The following is a 19,212-nucleotide window of genomic DNA, read 5'->3' as shown; positions in this document are numbered from 1 at the left end:
TACAAAGAATCGCGTTATTTGAAAACAGCAGTCTCCCGTCATGCTCCCTCTTAACGCCCTTTTATCCTGCTCCGAAAATAAAAGTCACCCTCGTTATTAAAAATAATCCAACCCCTAACTGTAATCTTGGTATTGCCTTATTTGCGAAGAACGGACAATGGAAAACTTGGTAAGTTGGTGTTAAGTGCAAAAATTTGGGTGCACGATCGATGTGTAGATATATTTCTAAGGGATGCAACACGTTTTCGATAATTATCCGTTGGATTAATAATCGTCCGATTTAGGAGAATCTACACGCTCAATCGCCGAGATATCGAGTTCCTAAAACGGACTGTTGTCAACGTTTACATTCTATATGTTTACGATTTGAATTAAAATTCAGGTTGAGTTGTACATTTTGTCTGTAAATAAAAACATACGTCACAAACCTTAACGGTGAGTTGGACGGAAATCAATTATGTTGAATGTGAAGAAAATATTTTTTAATGAATGGTCCGATTTAGGCAACCTTATTCTATGTGCCCCCTTAAGGTGATGTGAAAGTGGCTTCGAAGAGGCATTGTTTATAACACTTATCTCCTGACTCGATTTATCGAATAGTTTGAAACTTTACAACGTGAATAGGGAGACTATAAGGAAGGTCCTGAAACTCATGAAATTTCAATTCTTTTCAAATTTGTTCATAGGTATTTTAAAAGTAATTTATAAAAAATGAAACTTCGCGAGTTTCAGGCCCTACCTTAAGGTCTCCATATTCACGTTTTAAAATATGAAACGATTTGAGACACTCTGTTCGTAGAAAAGTTTCATGAACGATTGAGATTTTGGATGCCACTTTCACATCCCCTTAAGGTGATGTGAAAGTGACGTTTATGGGGTCCCATCGACGAAACTATATTTTTTTTTCCGGACTGGGTGTACCGAATTCGTTTTTAAAAATACCACGCGAATATGGACGCACTGAGGAAAGTCCTAACACCCATGAAATTCGACTTCTTATAAAGAATTAAAAATAATGCCTGTAAAGTGTTGAAGAAAAGGGAAATTTTACGAGTGTCGGAACCCTCCTTAGGGCCTTCATATTGACGTGGTAAGATTTTAAACGATTCGGCGCACCCAGTTCGGAGAAAAGTCATTAACCAGACCCCTCTGACGGCACTTTCATGTGTCCTTAATGTTAGTTCGTTACAACGACGAGTGTGTGCAGTGGTGGGCGTCAGTGCCTTTTCTTCTTACCCTGGTAGTAATACAATGTCCACACGGAAAACATTCATGTCCGTCAGTGTACGGTCGAAGTCCTGCAAATTTCCAGCCGCGATCAAGCATAATGCATAAACCGCCTTACCCCTTTGGGTACTAAGAGCGCCTAAAGGCGCCCGACATTTGGTCCAATATTGCCTGCACGGTCAGAGGAATTTCGCCCATATGTCGAAATGGCTCCGTGTTCAAAGGTGATACGATAGTGGGATCCGAGGGGGTCGGTCGTTCATGAAACATTTCACCGAATTGGAACTACCAATTAGTTTCAAATCTTACGGCATGGATAAGGAGACCCTGGAGTAGGCTCTGAAACTCGTAATATTTCAATTTTTTATGAAACATTTTGAAAGTCTCTATAAACGAATTTTCTTAATATTTTAATGTCATGGGTCTCAGGAGTTTCCTTATGGCCTCCACATTCAATGCGAAATTTTACAATTTTTTTTTTAATTCGTTCATAAACGTTTCTCCATTTTTTCTTAGTTGAATTAAAATCTAACGGATGTAATATTTTACCATTTTTTTTTAATTCGTTCATAAACGTTTTTCCATTTTTTTCTTAGTTGAATTAAAATCTCACGGATGTGAAATTTTACCATTTTTTTTTTAAATTCGTTTATAAACGTTTCTCCATTTTTTCTTAGTTGAATTAAAATCTAACGGATGTGATATTTTACCATTTTTTTTTTAATTCGTTCATAAACGTTTCTCCATTTTTTTCTTAGTTGAATTAAAATCTCACGGATGCGAAATTTTACCATTTTTTTTTTAATTCGTTCATAAACGTTTCTCCATTTTTTTCTTAGTTGAATTAAAATCTCGCGGATGTAGAGAGGCCTTTCGAGCCTTTGCCTTAACGTGGGGAAATTTCTGACAATTCGATGCACCCTGTAATGTAGGAAAGTCCGATGAAGGATTGATCCCTCCGACCGCCACTTTCATGTCACCTTAACCGCGGATATATACTCCCTTTGGGGATATTGGACCCTTTGAGAGAACGAGAGACAGGAGATACACGGTCTATTTCGGTGATGGCCGAGAGCGCAACGTCCTCGCGTCGTTTCCCTCCTTTACGCGGAGGAGACCCGGAGTGACGACGGGAGGATCCGCGCTTGTCACGCGTGGCCTTTAAATACCGTCTGGCAGCCTCGCCGAGGTTTCGCAAAGAGGTAGGTGTCACGGGATGCGGCGTTTTAATAACCTCCCCGGTCTTCGGAGATCGGCCCCGGTTGCGAAAGAGGGCCTTCCCAAGTTTGGCCGAGCGCCTCCACTAAGAGGCGAGCCTCGGGAGGCCTCGGGTGAGATATCCTGCTCCCGGGTCCTTTCCTTCATCCTATTGACCTAGTCGTACCTTGAAAAAAAAAAATAATAAATCGGGAAACGCATAAGGTATCCTTTCTGGGTAGATTTTCGACGCAGGATGTTTCGTCGATTAGTATTTGACGAACAGTAAAATTTATTATCAAATTATAATTTTTTTTTTTGTTTTTTTTTTCGACAGAATATCTGACAAGAATTCACTTGCACGATCATATATTACGGTGTCCCATAAGTTTCTTCTTCTTCTTTTTTTTTTTTATACGAAATAGATACACGGTGCGGAATGAATTTAACGTTCTGGCAACGAAAGTACTACAGATTTTTATTAAAAAAAGATCGGTCCCTAGTCGCGACGCGTGATGGAAGTGAATCTCCTCTGTTAAAGGGAATTATTAGATATTAATTATTCTTAGCGCCTTAACAACGGATGACACAATACCGCGTCAATTGGAATACTTTGATCCGTTACAGATGACGCAGCGGTGCGTCGAAAGAACACTGGAATTCAAACGTATCCCGTATTAGGGGGATATAATCGGACATATGGCGTCGCCATTATGGTGTTATTCTTTCATGAAGCGTCCTTGGGCATAATTACTCTCACTTTTAATTTGTATCATTTTTATTTCACTCCAAGCGTCAATAACTGACCGAGAGAATAACTCGCCAAGGCTAACAAAACGATTTACGCAAAGTGTCTCAATGCTGACATACAAAGATGAATTATGACCCGAGATGAATCGTAAAAATAAAACACTCACGCTAATCGTATTCGTACTGAAATGCACCGTTGAATGTAAATAGTAATTAACTGGAAAAAAAAAAGTTTCCCTTTCCGAAACGAATACTTGGTTCAAGACGTGCAAACTTGCACGTAGTATCGTGTCGTAAGAAGTTTCGCTTTAAAATTGAAAATCATTGCCGAATGCGGATCTTTAAAGTTACATTGGAGGTCTTCGGGGTCGATGTCGAGGTTCTCTTTGAGGTTCTTTTCGAAGTCGTTTTCGAGTTCCCCTTCGAGGCTCTCTTCGAGGTTTTCTTCAAGGTCCTCTTCGAGGTCCTTTTCAAGGTCTTCTTCGAGGTCCTTTTCCAGATCATTTTCGAGGCCCTTTTCCAGATCATTTTCGAGGTTCTTTTCAAGGTCTTGTTCGAGGTCCTTTTCCAGGTTCTTTTCGAGGTCCTTTTCAAGGTCTTCTTCGTGATCCTTTTCCAGGTTCTTTTCGAGGTCTCTTTCGAGGTCCCTTTTGAAGTCCCTTTCGAGGTCCTCTTCGAGATCCTTTTCGAGGTCCCTTTCGAGGTCCCTTTCGAGGTCCCTTTCGAGGCCCCTTTTGAGGTCCTCTTCGAGATCCTTTTCGAGGTCCTCATTCAAGGTTCTCTTCGAGGTCCTTTTCAAGGTCTCCTTCGAGGTCTCCTTCGAGGTCTTTTTCGAAGTCTCCTTCGAGGTCCTTTTCGAGGTCCTTTTCGAGGTCCCCTCCAAGGTGGGCTCCAGGAAATCGCTAAAAGGAAAGGATCTCGGGGACAGTTCCGAGCGAGGAGTCCGGACAGTCGGCGAGTAATTTTAATCGCGACGAGCTACGCCTCCTTATCGTCGCCGATTGCGCAATCTGAGGCAATTGGAGCCACGTCGTGGCGCGATCGGTGCCGGGTTGCTTAGATCGATCCCGTAGCTCGAGGCAGGGGACAGAGGGGACGGGATCGCCGGGATCGATTCGCGACTCGATTCGCGACTCGCTAGATGGACGGACTCGGGGGAGGCATTCCTCCGGTGCATTCCGCGAACACGCTCGCGGTTTTCCTGAGCGCCGATTAAATGCCTCCCGGGTGCGTAACTCGCGAGCCCAAGGTCGAGGGAAAGGGAAACCATCCGGCGGTTTTGTTCCTTTCTTTTTCCTTTTTTTTCCTCCTTTTTTCTCTCCCTTTGTTGTTCTCTCTCTTCCTCTATCCATTCCCGACGCCCCCAAAGTCCGAATGGACGCTCGGCGAATGAGACGTGGACCTCCTCCCGTTTCTCTGTTTTTTAACGAGCCTCGCCACGCGCCGCAGGACTTTTTAACGCCGACCTTAAGGTGGAGTGAAACACGTCGAGGAACTTGATCGTCAATAAAGAAGATTTTTCTAAATGCCTACGTTGCCGACGTTCGTTTTTATATCGACAGCTGTGTCGAATTATACTGGGTATTGTACTAAGTGGCATACTCTACCTGTCGTTTTCGTACAATAAATATCAAGAAATCGAAATAAAACTCCAGAAATCCTCTGGATTCGTGCTTTCTGAGGCTCTAATTGACTGCAGAGAGACCCCTTGCGCTATCTGTGATTTCCAGGTCAATTAAATTTTCACTCCGAGACCTCGTATTCCCATCGTTTTGGCATAAAAGGGCATACAACACTTTTTTTGCCTTTATCCCGTTCAAATGCGAGTTTATCGATTCCCAGAGTGTTCTGAATTGTTATAAAATTATCCTGATCCTTTTAATTCTCATATCGGAGCCTTCGATAATTGTATATCGATCCAAATATGAGAGCTTCGACGCCATGTGGTTCTGGTTTGGGCTGAGTTAAAAAATTTAAAAAAAAATCCAAATTTTGAATGCCTCAGGACAATTCTTAAATGATCAGGAGTGATGTGTCAAAGTTTCGGAAAGTTTGGTCTAATACCCTTAAAAAAAGAAGTGTGGTATTCGAATCGACCGATTTAATGGAGGTTTCACTTCACCTTAACGATCGGACGAGCGCGCCGGAGCGATTTATCGAGAGCGAACGAGGGTGCGATCGTTTGCGGTTGTAATTTGTTTGGAGAGGAAATTCTTAATCCGTAAATTGCGAGGATCGATCCGAAGCCGTGGAACGGTGTGCGGCAGGTAGAGGCGGATTTAATACTCGGGCCAAAACCTTGGAATAGTCGGTGAAGTACTGCAACCTCGAAGTTTACGTTCCCACGGTTGACCGCCCCTTGCGACAATACGCGGGTTCTGCCGTAAAACGCGAAGCGCATTTTTTCTTTGTCTTCTTCTCTTCTTTTTTTTTTTCCTTTTCCCCGAGAATTGTAACGTTCCTCTTCCGCGTTGCGGGACGGGAAAACGGAAAGGTCGGCGCGGAGAGAAAGGCCTTCCGTCTTTTGCGGTCTTCGCGTGCGGGTAATGTCTACATCGCGGAATGATAAACGAATCGATTAGAGGTTATAGGTTATAGAGAATATTTTTTTTGTTTTTTTTTTTAATTTCGCGAGCATCGCGTTCTTCCTAGGGTAGGCATGGCCAACATACAGCCCTGAGTAATAAATTGATGTGGCCCGCGAACAATTTTTCGATATTAGCATTTATCTTCTACTAATTAATGATTAATTTTTCGATATTAGTATTTAACTTCTAGTAATTATTATTATCTTAAGGTGATATGAAAGTATATATACACACACGAAACGTCAAAATGTTTATAAAACTTTTCTGCGAACAGGGTAAAATGGATCATTGCCCTAATTCCGGTTAAATAAGAAATTTTTTTTTTTTTAATGAAATTTCGCGAGCATCGCGTTCTTCCTAGGGTAGGCATGGCCAACATACAGCCCTGAGTAATAAATTGATGTGGCCCGCGAACAATTTTTCGATATTAGCATTTATCTTCTACTAATTAATGATTAATTTTTCGATATTAGTATTTAACTTCTAGTAATTATTATTATCTTAAGGTGATATGAAAGTATATATACACACACGAAACGTCAAAATGTTTATAAAACTTTTCTGCGAACAGGGTAAAATGGATCATTGCCCTAATTCCGGTTAAATAAGAAATTTTTTTTTTTTTAATGAAATTTCGCGAGCATCGCGTTCTTCCTTAGGGCCTTCATAATCACGTGCCGAAGTTTCACATGATGCGGTTTTTAATGAAATTTCGCGAGCATCGCGTTCTTCTTAGGACATTCGTAATCACGTGCCTAAGTTTCAAATGATGCGGTGCAAGTTTTATATCGACGTTTTGATGTGCGAAATGACTCTTTCATATCACCTTAACGAGGTAGAATCGGGCGAATCCGACTTTCGCTACTCCAGGAAGGCGGAAAATCTCGACGCAGGTCCCCGTGGTCGACTCTCGTAACTCCGTTAACCCGACTATACGGCTTCCTCTGTATACGATAAGGCCTCAGATAGCCGCCATGGGTGGGAATCGTTTGCGGCCGCTTCGGAGCGTTTCCTTGTAACGAAGTAGCGGAGAGAGTGAGAGAAAGAGAGTAGTAGACAATTCGAGAAACCCGACCGAGCGGATTGGGACGATTGAATCATTCGATTAAAGTCGAATACGATCATCGATTCCTATCGAGTGATTTTTATTTTGACCGATCACGATTTTCTGCAGGGAAATTTCGTAACGTTGGGGCACATCTGATTTATGCGACGATGTCGTATGGTTGAAACAATTAGGTGCCTTTCTACATGTCCATTAAGGTGAATTGAAACACGTCGAGAGATGCGGTTGACGTCAGCGAAAAAGATTCATTTAAATACCTATGTCACCGACGTTAGTATTTATGTCGACTGATGCGTCGAAGTATGTTGGGCATTGTACTAAATGGCATCTTGTATATGTCTTTCCGTATAATAATTATATAGAAATGGAAGTGAAACTCCAGGAATCATCTGGATTCGGGATTTTTGATGCCCTAATTGACCGCAGAATGCCACCTTGCGCCATCTGTGAATTCAGTGCCAACTAAATTTTCTCGCCGAGATTTGGTGGATACCATTGTTTTAGCACAGTAGAGCATAAATCTCGATTACTAGAGTGCTCTAAATTGTTGCCTCGACGCTTTCATTTCTCATGTCAAAGCCTTAAATAATTGTATATTCATATGATCGTTTAAATATTCAAACGGAAGAACTCTCCCGTCAACGCCGAGAATCGCTGGTAAATAATGTATTCAAACAAACGATAAGCATGTTAAAAATAGGTCGGCTATTGGGTTTAAACAGAAGTACTTATATAAACACTTTATGATTGTCCAGTCAATTTCTATTACTCGAACGCACAAGCTCGTACGAAGAAAACATTTCTTCTACATTTATAGATAATGATCTACCGTGCGCTAAATTGTAATTACAGATTGCGACTCGTACAGTTTCCGGATTCGCTGAAACAATTGCCGACAGCTTCTGAGTAACGTCGATTTAATCCAACCTTTTAAATGAAGTTTTCATTTGAATATTTAAAAATCGCCGTAAAGATCGCGGTGATAATTTTCATTTTTATTATTTTTATTTTTATTTTTTAACCCAACCTTTTAAATGAACTTTTCATTTGAATGATTAAAATCGCCGTAAAGATCGCGGTTATAATTTTTATTTATTAATTTTTTTAACCCAACCTTTTAAGGGAAGTTTTCACTTGAATATTTAAAATCGCCGTAAAGATCGCGGTTATAATTTTTATTTATTTATTTTTTGAATCCAACCTTTTAAATGAACTTTTCATTTGAATGATTAAAATCCCTGTGAAGATCGTGGTAATGATTTTTTGCGTTTATTTTCTTTTTTAATTCTTTTTTATCGGAAGGAATCATGATTTTTATCAACCGTGTCGAAGATCGAGGTGATAGTTTCTCGTTTTCCGGTGAGCTCGTAAAAACCGCATGCGGCGGGAACAGCGACTGACGTAAACGCGGCCACGTCGGTGCTTCGGATAAATAAATAAACGGCGGGGTCCGCGGTTAAAAATGAATCAGCGAAGCGAACCAGCCGTCGGTTTCGGTCGGGAATTAATTGCGTAGGAGGAGTATGACGTGTCGATGATAGGGAGGACTCTCTCTCAGGCCGCGGTAGTGCGTAGGTCCCGAGGGAGCGGCTAAGGGATTTAAAGGGGTCGGGAGGAATTAAGAGGAATTAGCGGGAATTGGAGGAACGAGTAGCACCCGTCGACCTCCTCTCTCTTTCTCTCTTTGGAAGCAATTGAACCGCGGGAACGGCAGATGGGCGATAATTCGTCACCGAGAAATGAGAGTGCGCACTGAATGAAGTTCATAGCCGCTTGTCTCCCAGGGGTAATTGAAAAAACAGTGTCGAAAAATACTGAACGACACAATAGCGCTGCCTTAAGGTGATATGAAAGGGTCATTATATATATAAAACGTCACGATATTTATAAAACTTTTCTCCAAATTGGGCGATCCGAGTCGCTTGAAGCTTCTTCATGAGATTATGGAGATCCCAAGGAAGAACGTGACGCTCGTGAAATTTTCATTTGTCGGAAAAAAATTGTATTTATCTCGGACGAGAGCCAGACCTTTTTTTCTTCTTGTTTTCGAAAGATGAAATTTCACGAGTATCGCGTTCTTCCTTAGGGCCTTCATAATTAATTTTCTTTTTTCGAAAAATGAAATTTCACGAGTATCACGCTCTTCCTTAGGGCCTCCGTAAATCAGGTGTTAAAGTTGCGTGTGTAATATTATTTCGTGGTTCGTACTATTGCGTTGGCAACTAAGTGCTTGCGGATTTTTTAATATCTTTTATCGACAAAATCCGCAATTATTTAGTTGCCGACCGAATATTCCATTGGCATGACCGAGCGAGAGGGGACGTGCGGAAATATTCCGCGAATTCGGCATTATTTTCAACGCAGCCCATTTAGTGCGTGAACGTCTCGAGGCTAAAAGACAATCTACAGCGAAGAGGTAATTGCCTTTTAAATTTGTGATTACATTTACCTCGTGGTTTGTAATTTTCCATCGGCCTGCCGACCGGCTCGAGGGAACGCGCGGAATAATTCCGCAGTAATTCGACGCCTTTTGTAATGCGGCCCATTTTGCGAGTGTTTATCGCGGAGGGGGGACAATCTATATTAGCGGCCATGGATAACTACCTTTTTTTATGATAACGGAACTATATCCACGGGGGAGGCATTCATGTCGGTCAGCGTACCTCAGCGGGGTAATTGCGTTTTAACCCTTTCGCACTGAGAAAAATGAGGTACTTGAAATCAAATAAATGTGCCTATTTAAAAATCTGATAGTTGACTCAAGTAAAATCTTCAATGGTCGAAATAATTACTTCCTTACGGGAATTATAAGTGAAATACTATCAACTAAGCGAAAAATGTAGATGTAAGTAAAAGTCCACTAGGTTCATGTATGACTAAAATTTATTCGCCTCCAGTTGTATATTATTCTCAGTGCGATACCATCTGTAACTATAATCATTGGTATTGAGAAGAACGATTATTTTACCGACATCAGTCAAGTTTCTAAACGTGTTTTACGTCCCTTTAAGGTGATATGAAAGAGTCATTCTATATACATTAAAATGTCTGAATATTTATCAAACTTTTCTCCAAACTAACCAGTCTGACATAAATAATTTTATTTTTTTCGTAAAAAATGTAATTTCACGAGCATCGCGTTCTTTCTTGGAGGCTCCATAATCACTTGCTGATGTTTCCAGTTATTCGGTGTACCCAGTTTGGAAAAAAATGTTTTATAAATATTATATTTATTTATTTATTTATTTATTTATTTATTTATAAGTATTACATATATAATGACCCTTTCATAACACCTTAAACGATTGCTTGCATTACTTCGTGGTTTATACTTTCCTTCTGGCCGGCCGATCGGTTAAAGGGGACGCGCGGAAAAATTGTGCGGCAATTCGGCGCCTTTTTAAACGCGGCCCGTTTTTTGCGGGCGCGGCTCGAGGCGAGGAGACAATGTGCCTCGGCGGGATTTCGAAAGTCCGGCCTATCGGAGGCGAGATCGATGATCCTCGTGACACTTCGGAGGCTCGAGGGAGAGAGAGAGGAGGTCGGGGTGGAGGGGAGGTCGAGCCTCACCAGTCGGTTTTTTGTGTCTCGGATTGTGGGGCGAGGTTAGGTGGGACGTACCGGGCCGGGTCATCTCGAGGTTTTCGTCCTGAGGTTTGTTCGCGTTGTCTGCACTTTCTACCCTCGAGGGTAACGAGGGTATTACACGTTTCTTGACAGGTGCAGAAGGGTAGATGCACTTTCGTCGACGTCCCGAACGCTAGGAAGCTCAAGAAAGTACAAGATGGCCGTTTTAGCGGGACGGTATGCGATTTTGGAGTTATTCGAATCGGATGATGATGAAAATGATGTAACGCTTCCTCTGTTACATCTTTTAGCAAATGATGATGATAGCGATAATATATGATGCAGGGATACATCATTTGTAATAAATAATGATTGTGCAGAAGGGTAGATGCATTTTCGTCGACGTCTCGAACGCCAGGAAGCTCAAGAGAGTACAAGATGGCCGATTTAGCGGGACGGTATGCGATTTTGGAGTTATTCGAATCGGATGATGATGAAAATGATGTAACGCTTCCTCTGTTACATCTTTTAGCAAATGATGATGATAGCGATAATATATGATGCAGGGATACATCATTTGTAATAAATAATGATTGTGCAGAAGGGTAGATGCATTTTCGTCGACGTCTCGAACGCCAGGAAGCTCAAGAAAGTACAAGATGGCCGATTTAGCGGGACGGTATGCGATTTTGGAGTTACTCGAATCGGATGATGATGAAAATGGTGTAACGCTTCCTCTGTTACATCTTTTAGAAAATGATGATGATGGCAATAATATATGATGCAGAGACACATAATTTGTAATAAATGATGATTGTACAATTTTTCAAAGATTACGTACAAGATTAAGACGCTAAATCGTTCTATACACCTTTTCCATTTCATCTTCTAGCAAATGATGATGGCGATAATATATAATGCAGGGATACATAATTTGTAATAAATAATGATTGTGCAGAAGGGTAGATACATTTTCGTCGACGTCCCGAACGCCAGGAAGTTCAAGAAAGTACAAGATGGCCGTTTTAGCGGGACGGTATGCGATTTTGGAGTTATTCGAATCGGATGATGATGAAAATGGTGTAACGCTTCCTCTGTTACATCTTTTAGAAAATGATGATGATGGCGATAATATATGATGCAGGGACACATAATTTGTAATAAATGATGATTGTACAATTTTTCAAAGATTACGTACAAGATTAAGACGCTAAATCGTTCTATACACCTTTTCCATTACATCTAGCAAATGATGATGATGGCGGTAATATATGATGCAGGGAAACATAATAATCGTAAATAAATAAATTGCAAGTCGATACATAATTTGTAATAAATAATTATCGTACAATTTTTCAAAGATTACAAGTACAACATTAAAACGGTAAATCGTTATATACACGAAGAAAATGTATCGATCATTGTTTCTATTTATATTACGTTGAGATCTCGGGAGAAACTTTGTGTTTTCCTGTTTGTTAGACTTTTCAATTTTGAATTTCGCCGCCGAATTCACGGCCTACACTTTTAATGACGTCTTGCACTCGCTCGGGATCGAGGGCAGAAAGTGTAGAGAAAGTGTACACTCGGGGTAGATGCCCTCGCAAAAGGAACGGCGAGGTCCGCGTCACTTTCGTCAAAACGAACGCCAAAGTATACAATTTTCGTAAAAATGAAGAAGGTGTAGGGAAAACGAACGAACCTCTGGATTCGCGCGATCCGTCAAAAGGGCCGAGATTTGTCCTCCGATCCCGCGTGGCGTGAAATTTCAATTTTAAGGTAATTTGTTTATTAAGAAACTCAGACCTAGTCATTATCTGCGATGTTCAGCCTGGCGTGTCAAATTGGACAATGAATGTTGGTTTTTTGAACCTCTTGAATGAGTAAAGTCAACTTTAACGAGGCCATCGAGAGTGGACGATTTTTCTGTATTTTTTAAGCTATGAACGAAACCGATTTAATACAGAGATGTGCATTTTTTAATATTTCATAGCTATATTCAAAATTATTGTACGAAAAATGAAATTTTGGGAGTTTCAGGAGACCTACCTTAGGATCTCCTTATTCATGTGATAAAATTTCAATGAAATTGGTCGATCCAATTTGGATAATACTTTCACGAACGATCGACCCCCTCGGATGCCACTTTCGGAGGAAAGTTTCATAAATGAAACCCCTTTGATGCTACTTTCACATCTTAAAAGAGAAAAAAAATGGCAAAATTCGAATCGATTGGAGCGCTCCTCCTTCTTTCGCACCAAGATCATCCTCGTAGAGTTTCGAGGGTCACCCACCCGATGGAACGCGACGGCGTCGGCGAATGTTCCGCACGTGATCGGCCGCAAGCGGCGAAACGGCCGCAATTTACGCTTTCCAACTCGGGACCATGTGACTCCCGGTTCCGCGATTCGCGCGGTTCAGCGGTCCGTTCCGATGGTGCCGTGCCCGTTCACCGTTCCGCGACCGCGAGGCCAACCGGTGAACGAGAACCGCCGCATCGACTATTGTTAAACGATTTCTGGGAAGATCTGAGAGGACATCGAGACTATCGGCAAACGGTTTCCGTTGAAGATCCTTCGATTCGTTCGATGCCCTCCGTCAAAGAATTCAGAAGTCTCCATAGAAGCCCAGAAGGATACGGACGTTCGATGCTCGACGAATAGTACGTTAGCCAACGGATGGCGGCGCTGTAGTCATCTCTCCATCTTCCTTAATCTTATGGCGATATATAGCGAATTGCATTCTTTCTTTATCTTAGACACAATACTCGCCTTTCTATATGCGTCTCTCTTCCTCCCGTATGTGAGATATCGTCGGCTGACACATGCGGTCTCTCTTTTATCCCCTCTTCTGGTTTGTTAGACAAATTTTGGAGCATCAAGCGCTAACATAGGATCTAGGCTTCTAAGGGACTTCTGAATTTCTTTGTCGTGGCAATGACAAATGTTAAAGTCAAATGTTAATGTCAAATGTTAATGTCAGTTCGCTGAAACGTTTAAGGTATAAAAGACAGAAGAGATATAATTTACAGGTAAAATGGCGAGTAGGGCATGTCGTAAGAAAGCTTCTACTAAAGATGGTTATCTTTTCTCGTAAGGATTTTAATAAAAATAACAATTATTTCTTTCGAGTAGATTATTGTTACACCTCTTATACCAAAGAATTCAGAAGTCTCCATAGAGGCCCAGAAGGATACGGACGTTCGATGCTCGACGAATAGTACGTTAGCCAACAGATGGCGGCGCTGTAATCATCTCTCCATCTCCCTTAATCTTATGGCGATATATAGCGAATTGCATTCTTTCTTTATCTTAGACACAATACTCGCCTTTCTATATGCGTCTCTCTTCCTCCCGTATGTGAGATATCGTCGGCTGACACATGCGGTCTCTCTTTTATCCCCTCTTCTGGTTTGTTAGACAAATTTTGGAGCATCAAGCGCTAACATAGGATCTAGGCTTCTAAGGGACTTCTGAATTTCTTTGTCGTGGCAATGACAAATGTTAAAGTCAAATCAAATGTTAATGTCAGTTCGCTGAAACGTTTAAGGTATAAAAGACAGAAGAGACATAATTTACAGGTAAAATGGCGCGTAGGGCATGTCGTAAGAAAGCTTCGACTAAAAATGGTTATCTTTTCTCGTAAGGATTTTAATAAAAATGACAATTATTTCTTTCGAGTAGATTATTGTTACACCTCTTATATCAAAGAATTCAGAAGTCTCCAAAAACCGCATCGCGATAAAATTCCGCGTCAAGGTTTTCGCCAAACGACGCCTGCGGGGAATTTCGCGACTTCAAGGTCCTACGATGCTTTCGATCGTATCCATTCACCGTTCCGCGACTGCAAACAACGAATCGCTGAACGATCCCCTCGGAAGATTCCGCGGGTAAACTACCATGTAAACGATCCCCGCGGAGGAAATTCCGCGTCGCGCGATTACCTCCTACGAGGTAGACCTTCCCCGGCGGCGCGTGTTTCCTACGATCTCTCTCCGCAAGGAGAGAACCCGCGGACGTGCCGAATCGCCTTTGGGTCGCGCCATTCCGCGGCCGTATCTGCGGCCGTATTCTTCTGCGGCACAAAGGAGGACGAGAGAGAAAGAGACTCGCAGGTGGCCCGTCCACGTAAGGCCGGGCCTTGCGAATTGCGACTATGCGAAATATGCGACAAAATGTGATCGCGATGGATCGGCGGAGGGGACGAGGGGGGAAGAAAAAATTTGCATCGAGCCTCGATCGCGAGCAGATGTAGACTTTTGTGTCGGGCGGACGCGCGACCTCGTCTCTTCTTCTCTTCTCTTCTTCTCTTCTCTCTCTCTCCCCCCCTCCCCCGTGAACTCCCTCCACGTGCCCTCTCGCTTCGCGCCTCCTTCCGTACACCTTCGGGGAGGATTCCTGACGGGAAAGAAGTCGCGGGTGCGCGTACCTCGTGCCAGTAGCGAATCGCCTCCCGGAGAACCGCCACGTCGGGTCAGGCTCTCCGGAGTCCTGGAAAAACTCGCCAAGGAATTCCCGCCGACCCGGTCGACGCGTCCCCGAGGTGCCGACCCAATTTTCCTCTCCCCTGTGAACCGCCCTGAGGCTTTTGTCACTTCTTTCTTTTTTTATTATTATTTTTTTTATTTTTAATATTTTCCTTTTGGTTCTCGTCCCCTGGGTGCGACCAGTAGGATATATGAAGTATCCCAGACCTCGCCGACAAGAGATACGTGACGATAATCTTTATTTAAGGTGATATGAAAGGGTGATTATATATATGTATATACGTGTACGCACGCAACGTGTACATCGTTATAACTTCCAATGTGTGCGTTGCACGACAAAATGTTATATACAAAAGTTACATGGTTTAATAGGGTGCACTACGTAGTGCATCAATTTTTTTTATAGGTCGAGGCGTTTCGAAAATTTGAAGGAGAACTTTGTTTTTTTAAACGGAACACTATATTTTTTATAGAAAAATATGGTAGAGTATCGAAGTCTGAGTATAAAAGTATTCACCTTTATTAGCCCTAAATCTAATAGCTAACGAGTAATTTCACTTTATTACTTGACAATTTTCTTCACATAATATCAAGTTGAAGATTTAACCTTATCACAGATTTCCGCAGGACAGCGATGTTTATGCGAAGTATATATATCAGAACGTCAAAATATTTATAAAACTTTTCTCTAAATTGGAATTAATCCTGCTTGGTGATTGGTTATATTTAAACCACTATAGTTTTGAAACTACAATTCGGATTCAAGCTTACGTTGGATATTTTTTTCCTTTCGGAATTAAATAGAGATTACTCTTATGTATTTCTTCTTAACGAGGTCTGGGACATTCCTGTATTTCGACTCGTCGAACTCGAGTAAAGTAAGAGTTTAGTCGAGTAGTTTTTTATTATTATATTTATTGGAACTCGAGTTATCGGCACGAACGAATGCGAGTTACGAGTGCGACAATGAGAGTGAGACCCGGAATTACCTGCCTTGTATACAGGGTGTAACAGAACTGGTAGTCACGGTTTATGCAGCCCTATCCTTGTTGAAAAAGAAGTCGAAAAGTTCTGTACTATTATTTCCTACAGTGCATAATTTTCCTGTAATAACTAACTGAAGCACAGTCAATTAATCGCGTTCCCCAACGGAAGACAACCGGAGAGGTTTGCAGCGTAAAAAAGTTATATATAATACATATTCGGCAGTATACAAGGTGCTGCGTTCGACTGTTTACAGTCGTAAAAAAGTTATACATAATATATATTCGGCAATATACAGGGTGCTACACACCTCACGGACAAAGAATATATGACGATAATCGCTGTTTACTTTTGAAATGGTGCACACCTTTTGTTAATTATAATTGTTAAATATAAAAATAATAAGTACTGAAATACCTTAACAATGAACAGGTAATTATTTTTGTACCGACAGATTTTATTTACGTGATTTTCATTCGCATAAATTGAGAGACGGGGGTATATTATTAAAATATGCGTATACGTGATACATTTAATAAATATACCATATGGTGTGATTTATTATATTATATTATTATAGTTATATGTACTCTATGTGAAATGGGGGACTCTTCGGGATCGACTTATGATGTCTCTCTCTTTCTCTCTTTTCCCAGCAGCCGGAAGGACGGAGCCGAGGTCGCAGCACCTCCTCCACATGTGGACGTCGCCGTCGCTCCTCAGGATCGGCCGGGCACCCAGGAAAAAGGCGACTGAGCCCTAGGAGGCCCCCCCACGATGGACAGGAAGAAGAGCCCGGCCTTCAGGAGGAAGCTCTCCTTCCTGGGCTTCGGGAAGAGGCCGTCGGTACGTGCCACCTGCTGTTCCCTCGTTTACATACAGTTTATGGAAAATCCGAGGAGAACGTTCCCTACCTCGGAACCCCGGTGTCGACTGTCGAGTAAACCCCGAGATGAATGTGCGGACGCTGCGCAGAGGAGCGCCGAGACGCACAGGAGGGCGATTAAGGGGATGTGAAAGTGGCGTCCGAAAGCTCAAACGTTCATAAAACTTTTATACTAACTGGGGGTCTCAAATCGTTTCATACTTCAAAACGTGAATATGGAGACCCTAAGGTAGGGCCTGAAACTCGCGAAATATCATCTTTTATCAACCATTTTTAAAATACCTATAAACAAAATTGAAAAGAATTGAAATTTCATGAGTTTCAGGACCTTCCTTATAGTCTACCTATTCACGTTGTAAGGTTTCAAACTATTCGGTAAACCGAGTTGGGAGAAAAGTTTTATAAAGAAAACCTCTTCGACGACACCTTCACATCACCTTAAGGGGATGCGAAAGTGGCGTCCGAAAACTCAAACGTTCATAAAACTTTTATACTAACTGGGTGTCTCGAATCGTTTCATACTTCAAAACGTGAATATGGAGACCCTAAGGTAGGGCCTGAAACTCGCGAAATATCATCTTTTATCAACCATTTTTAAAATACCTATAAACAAAATTGAAAAGAATTGAAATTTCATGAGTTTCAGGACCTTCCTTATAGTCTACCTATTCACGTTGTAGAGTTTCAAACTATTCGGTAAATCGAATTGGGAGAAAAGTTTTATAAAGAAAACCTCTTCGACGCCACTTTCACATCACCTTAAGGGGATGAGAAACCCCCTCAAATCGGTCGATTCGAATAAGACACTTCTTTGAGGGTATTGGATCGAACCGTCTGATATTCGTTATAAGAAATGAAATTTCACGAGGGTCAGGAACTTCCCCATAGCTTCCATATTCACGTTGTAAAGTGTAATAAGATTCGGCATACTTAGTTCCGTGAAAAGTTTCATGAACTCTTCGCATCCCCTTAAGGTGAAGTGAAACCCCCTTCAAATCAGTCCATTCGAATACAACACTTTTTTTAAGGGTATTAGACCAAACTGTCCGAAACTTTGACACATCAGTCCTGATCATCTAAGAATTGTCCTGACACATTCAAAATTTGGATTTTTTTTTTAATTTTTTAACTCAGCCCAAACCAGAACCAAATGTCCAGCGGTCATATTTCGATCAATATACAATTATCGAAGGCTCCGATATGAGAATCGAAAGGGTCAGGACAATTTTACGACAATTTGCAACACTCTGGTAATCGACAAACTCGCATTTGAACGGGATAAAGGCAAAAAAAGTGTTGTATGTGCTTATATGCCAAAACTATGGTAATACGAGGTCTCGGAGAGAAGATTTAATTGCCGTGGAAATCACAGATGGCGCAAGGGGTCTCTCTGCAGTCAATTAGGGCCCCAGAAAGCATGAATCCAGAGGATTTCTGGAGTTTTACTTCGATTTCTTTATAATTATTATACGAAAACGACAGGTGGAGTATGCCATTTGGTACAATATCCAATATAATTCGACACAGCTGTCAATATAAAAACGAACGTCGGCCACGTGGGTATTTAGAAAAATCTTTATAGACATCGATCAAGTTCCTCGACGTGTTTCACTCCACCTTAAGCCGCTATTAAAACATAATTCCGGAAGACGCGGAACTTTTCGCACCTCCGGGTACAGAGGAACAGGTGCGCACCGGGTACTCACCGGAATATCCCGATCGCCCCGCTAGTCGCGACCTTCTCTTTTTAACGGCCGAGTCGCCGCGGAAAGGGACCATTATAGTTTTTTTTTTTTCCCCGTTTCGCGCGGTACTCTTAAACGACACAATTGGCATCTAGCTCCGCTTAAGGATCGACTTTCAAGGGCGCTCATCGGCCTCGGCCGGGTCTTCTATCCCTGCCTCTTCTCCCGCCCTTGTTTTCTCTCACCTGGAATTACAATTTTCAAGGTTTCGTTAAGAGGAGAACGCGGACGCGCGGCTGGCGTCCCTTGGAGCCGTCTTCACGGCCTCCTACCTAAATACATGTATATAAATAAATTTTCCAACACATTTTATTAAATTGCCACTTTAGCACAATTCAATAAAATGTGTTGCAAAATTTATTGCTGTTATATTGCACGAGAAAAAAATTCATTGCTCTTATACTTTTCCGCAAAATGGTGGCGATGTCAGCTTTATATAAATCTAGCGTCGTTTATATAAATCTGGCGTCCCTTGGAGCCGTCTTCGCGGCCTCCTACCTAAATACATGTATATAAATAAATTTTCCAACACATTTTATTAAATTGCCACTTTAGCACAATTCAATAAAATGTGTCGCAAAATTTATTGCTGTTTTATTGCACGAGAAAAAAATTCATTGCTCTTATACTTTTCCGCAAAATGGTGGCGATGTCAGCTTTATATAAAACTAGCGTCGTTTATATAAATCTGGCGTCTCTTGGAGCCGTCTTCGCGG

At 41.7% G+C, this 19,212-nt stretch overlaps 1 protein-coding gene across 7 annotated transcripts in view; it reads left to right on the top strand.

Annotated features, from left to right (window-relative positions):
• Window positions 1-19,212, top strand: part of LOC105702706 (anion exchange protein 3) — a 43,100-nt gene that overhangs the window by 2,205 nt on the left and 21,683 nt on the right. For 2 of the 7 annotated variants that reach the window (XM_023432623.1, XM_012430475.2), the window contains exon 2: window positions 16,522-16,711. In XM_023432623.1, coding sequence (XP_023288391.1) covers window positions 16,643-16,711 — 69 coding nt within the window. In that variant the 5' untranslated portion in view covers window positions 16,522-16,642. Of the gene's footprint in view, window positions 1-14,806; window positions 14,938-15,107; window positions 15,129-16,521; window positions 16,712-19,212 lie in introns of those variants that run through there. The other 5 variants (XM_012430476.2, XM_012430478.2, XM_023432622.1 and 2 more) reach the window with 4 other exon arrangements.

This window comes from Orussus abietinus, unplaced genomic scaffold, assembly GCF_000612105.2.
Source record: "Orussus abietinus isolate OABI.00-Male unplaced genomic scaffold, Oabi_2.0 scaffold380, whole genome shotgun sequence".
Taxonomy (NCBI): Eukaryota; Metazoa; Arthropoda; class Insecta; order Hymenoptera; family Orussidae; genus Orussus; species Orussus abietinus.
The sequence above is the reverse complement of the archived record's forward strand: the minus strand, read 5'-3'. Positions and strand labels throughout refer to the sequence as shown.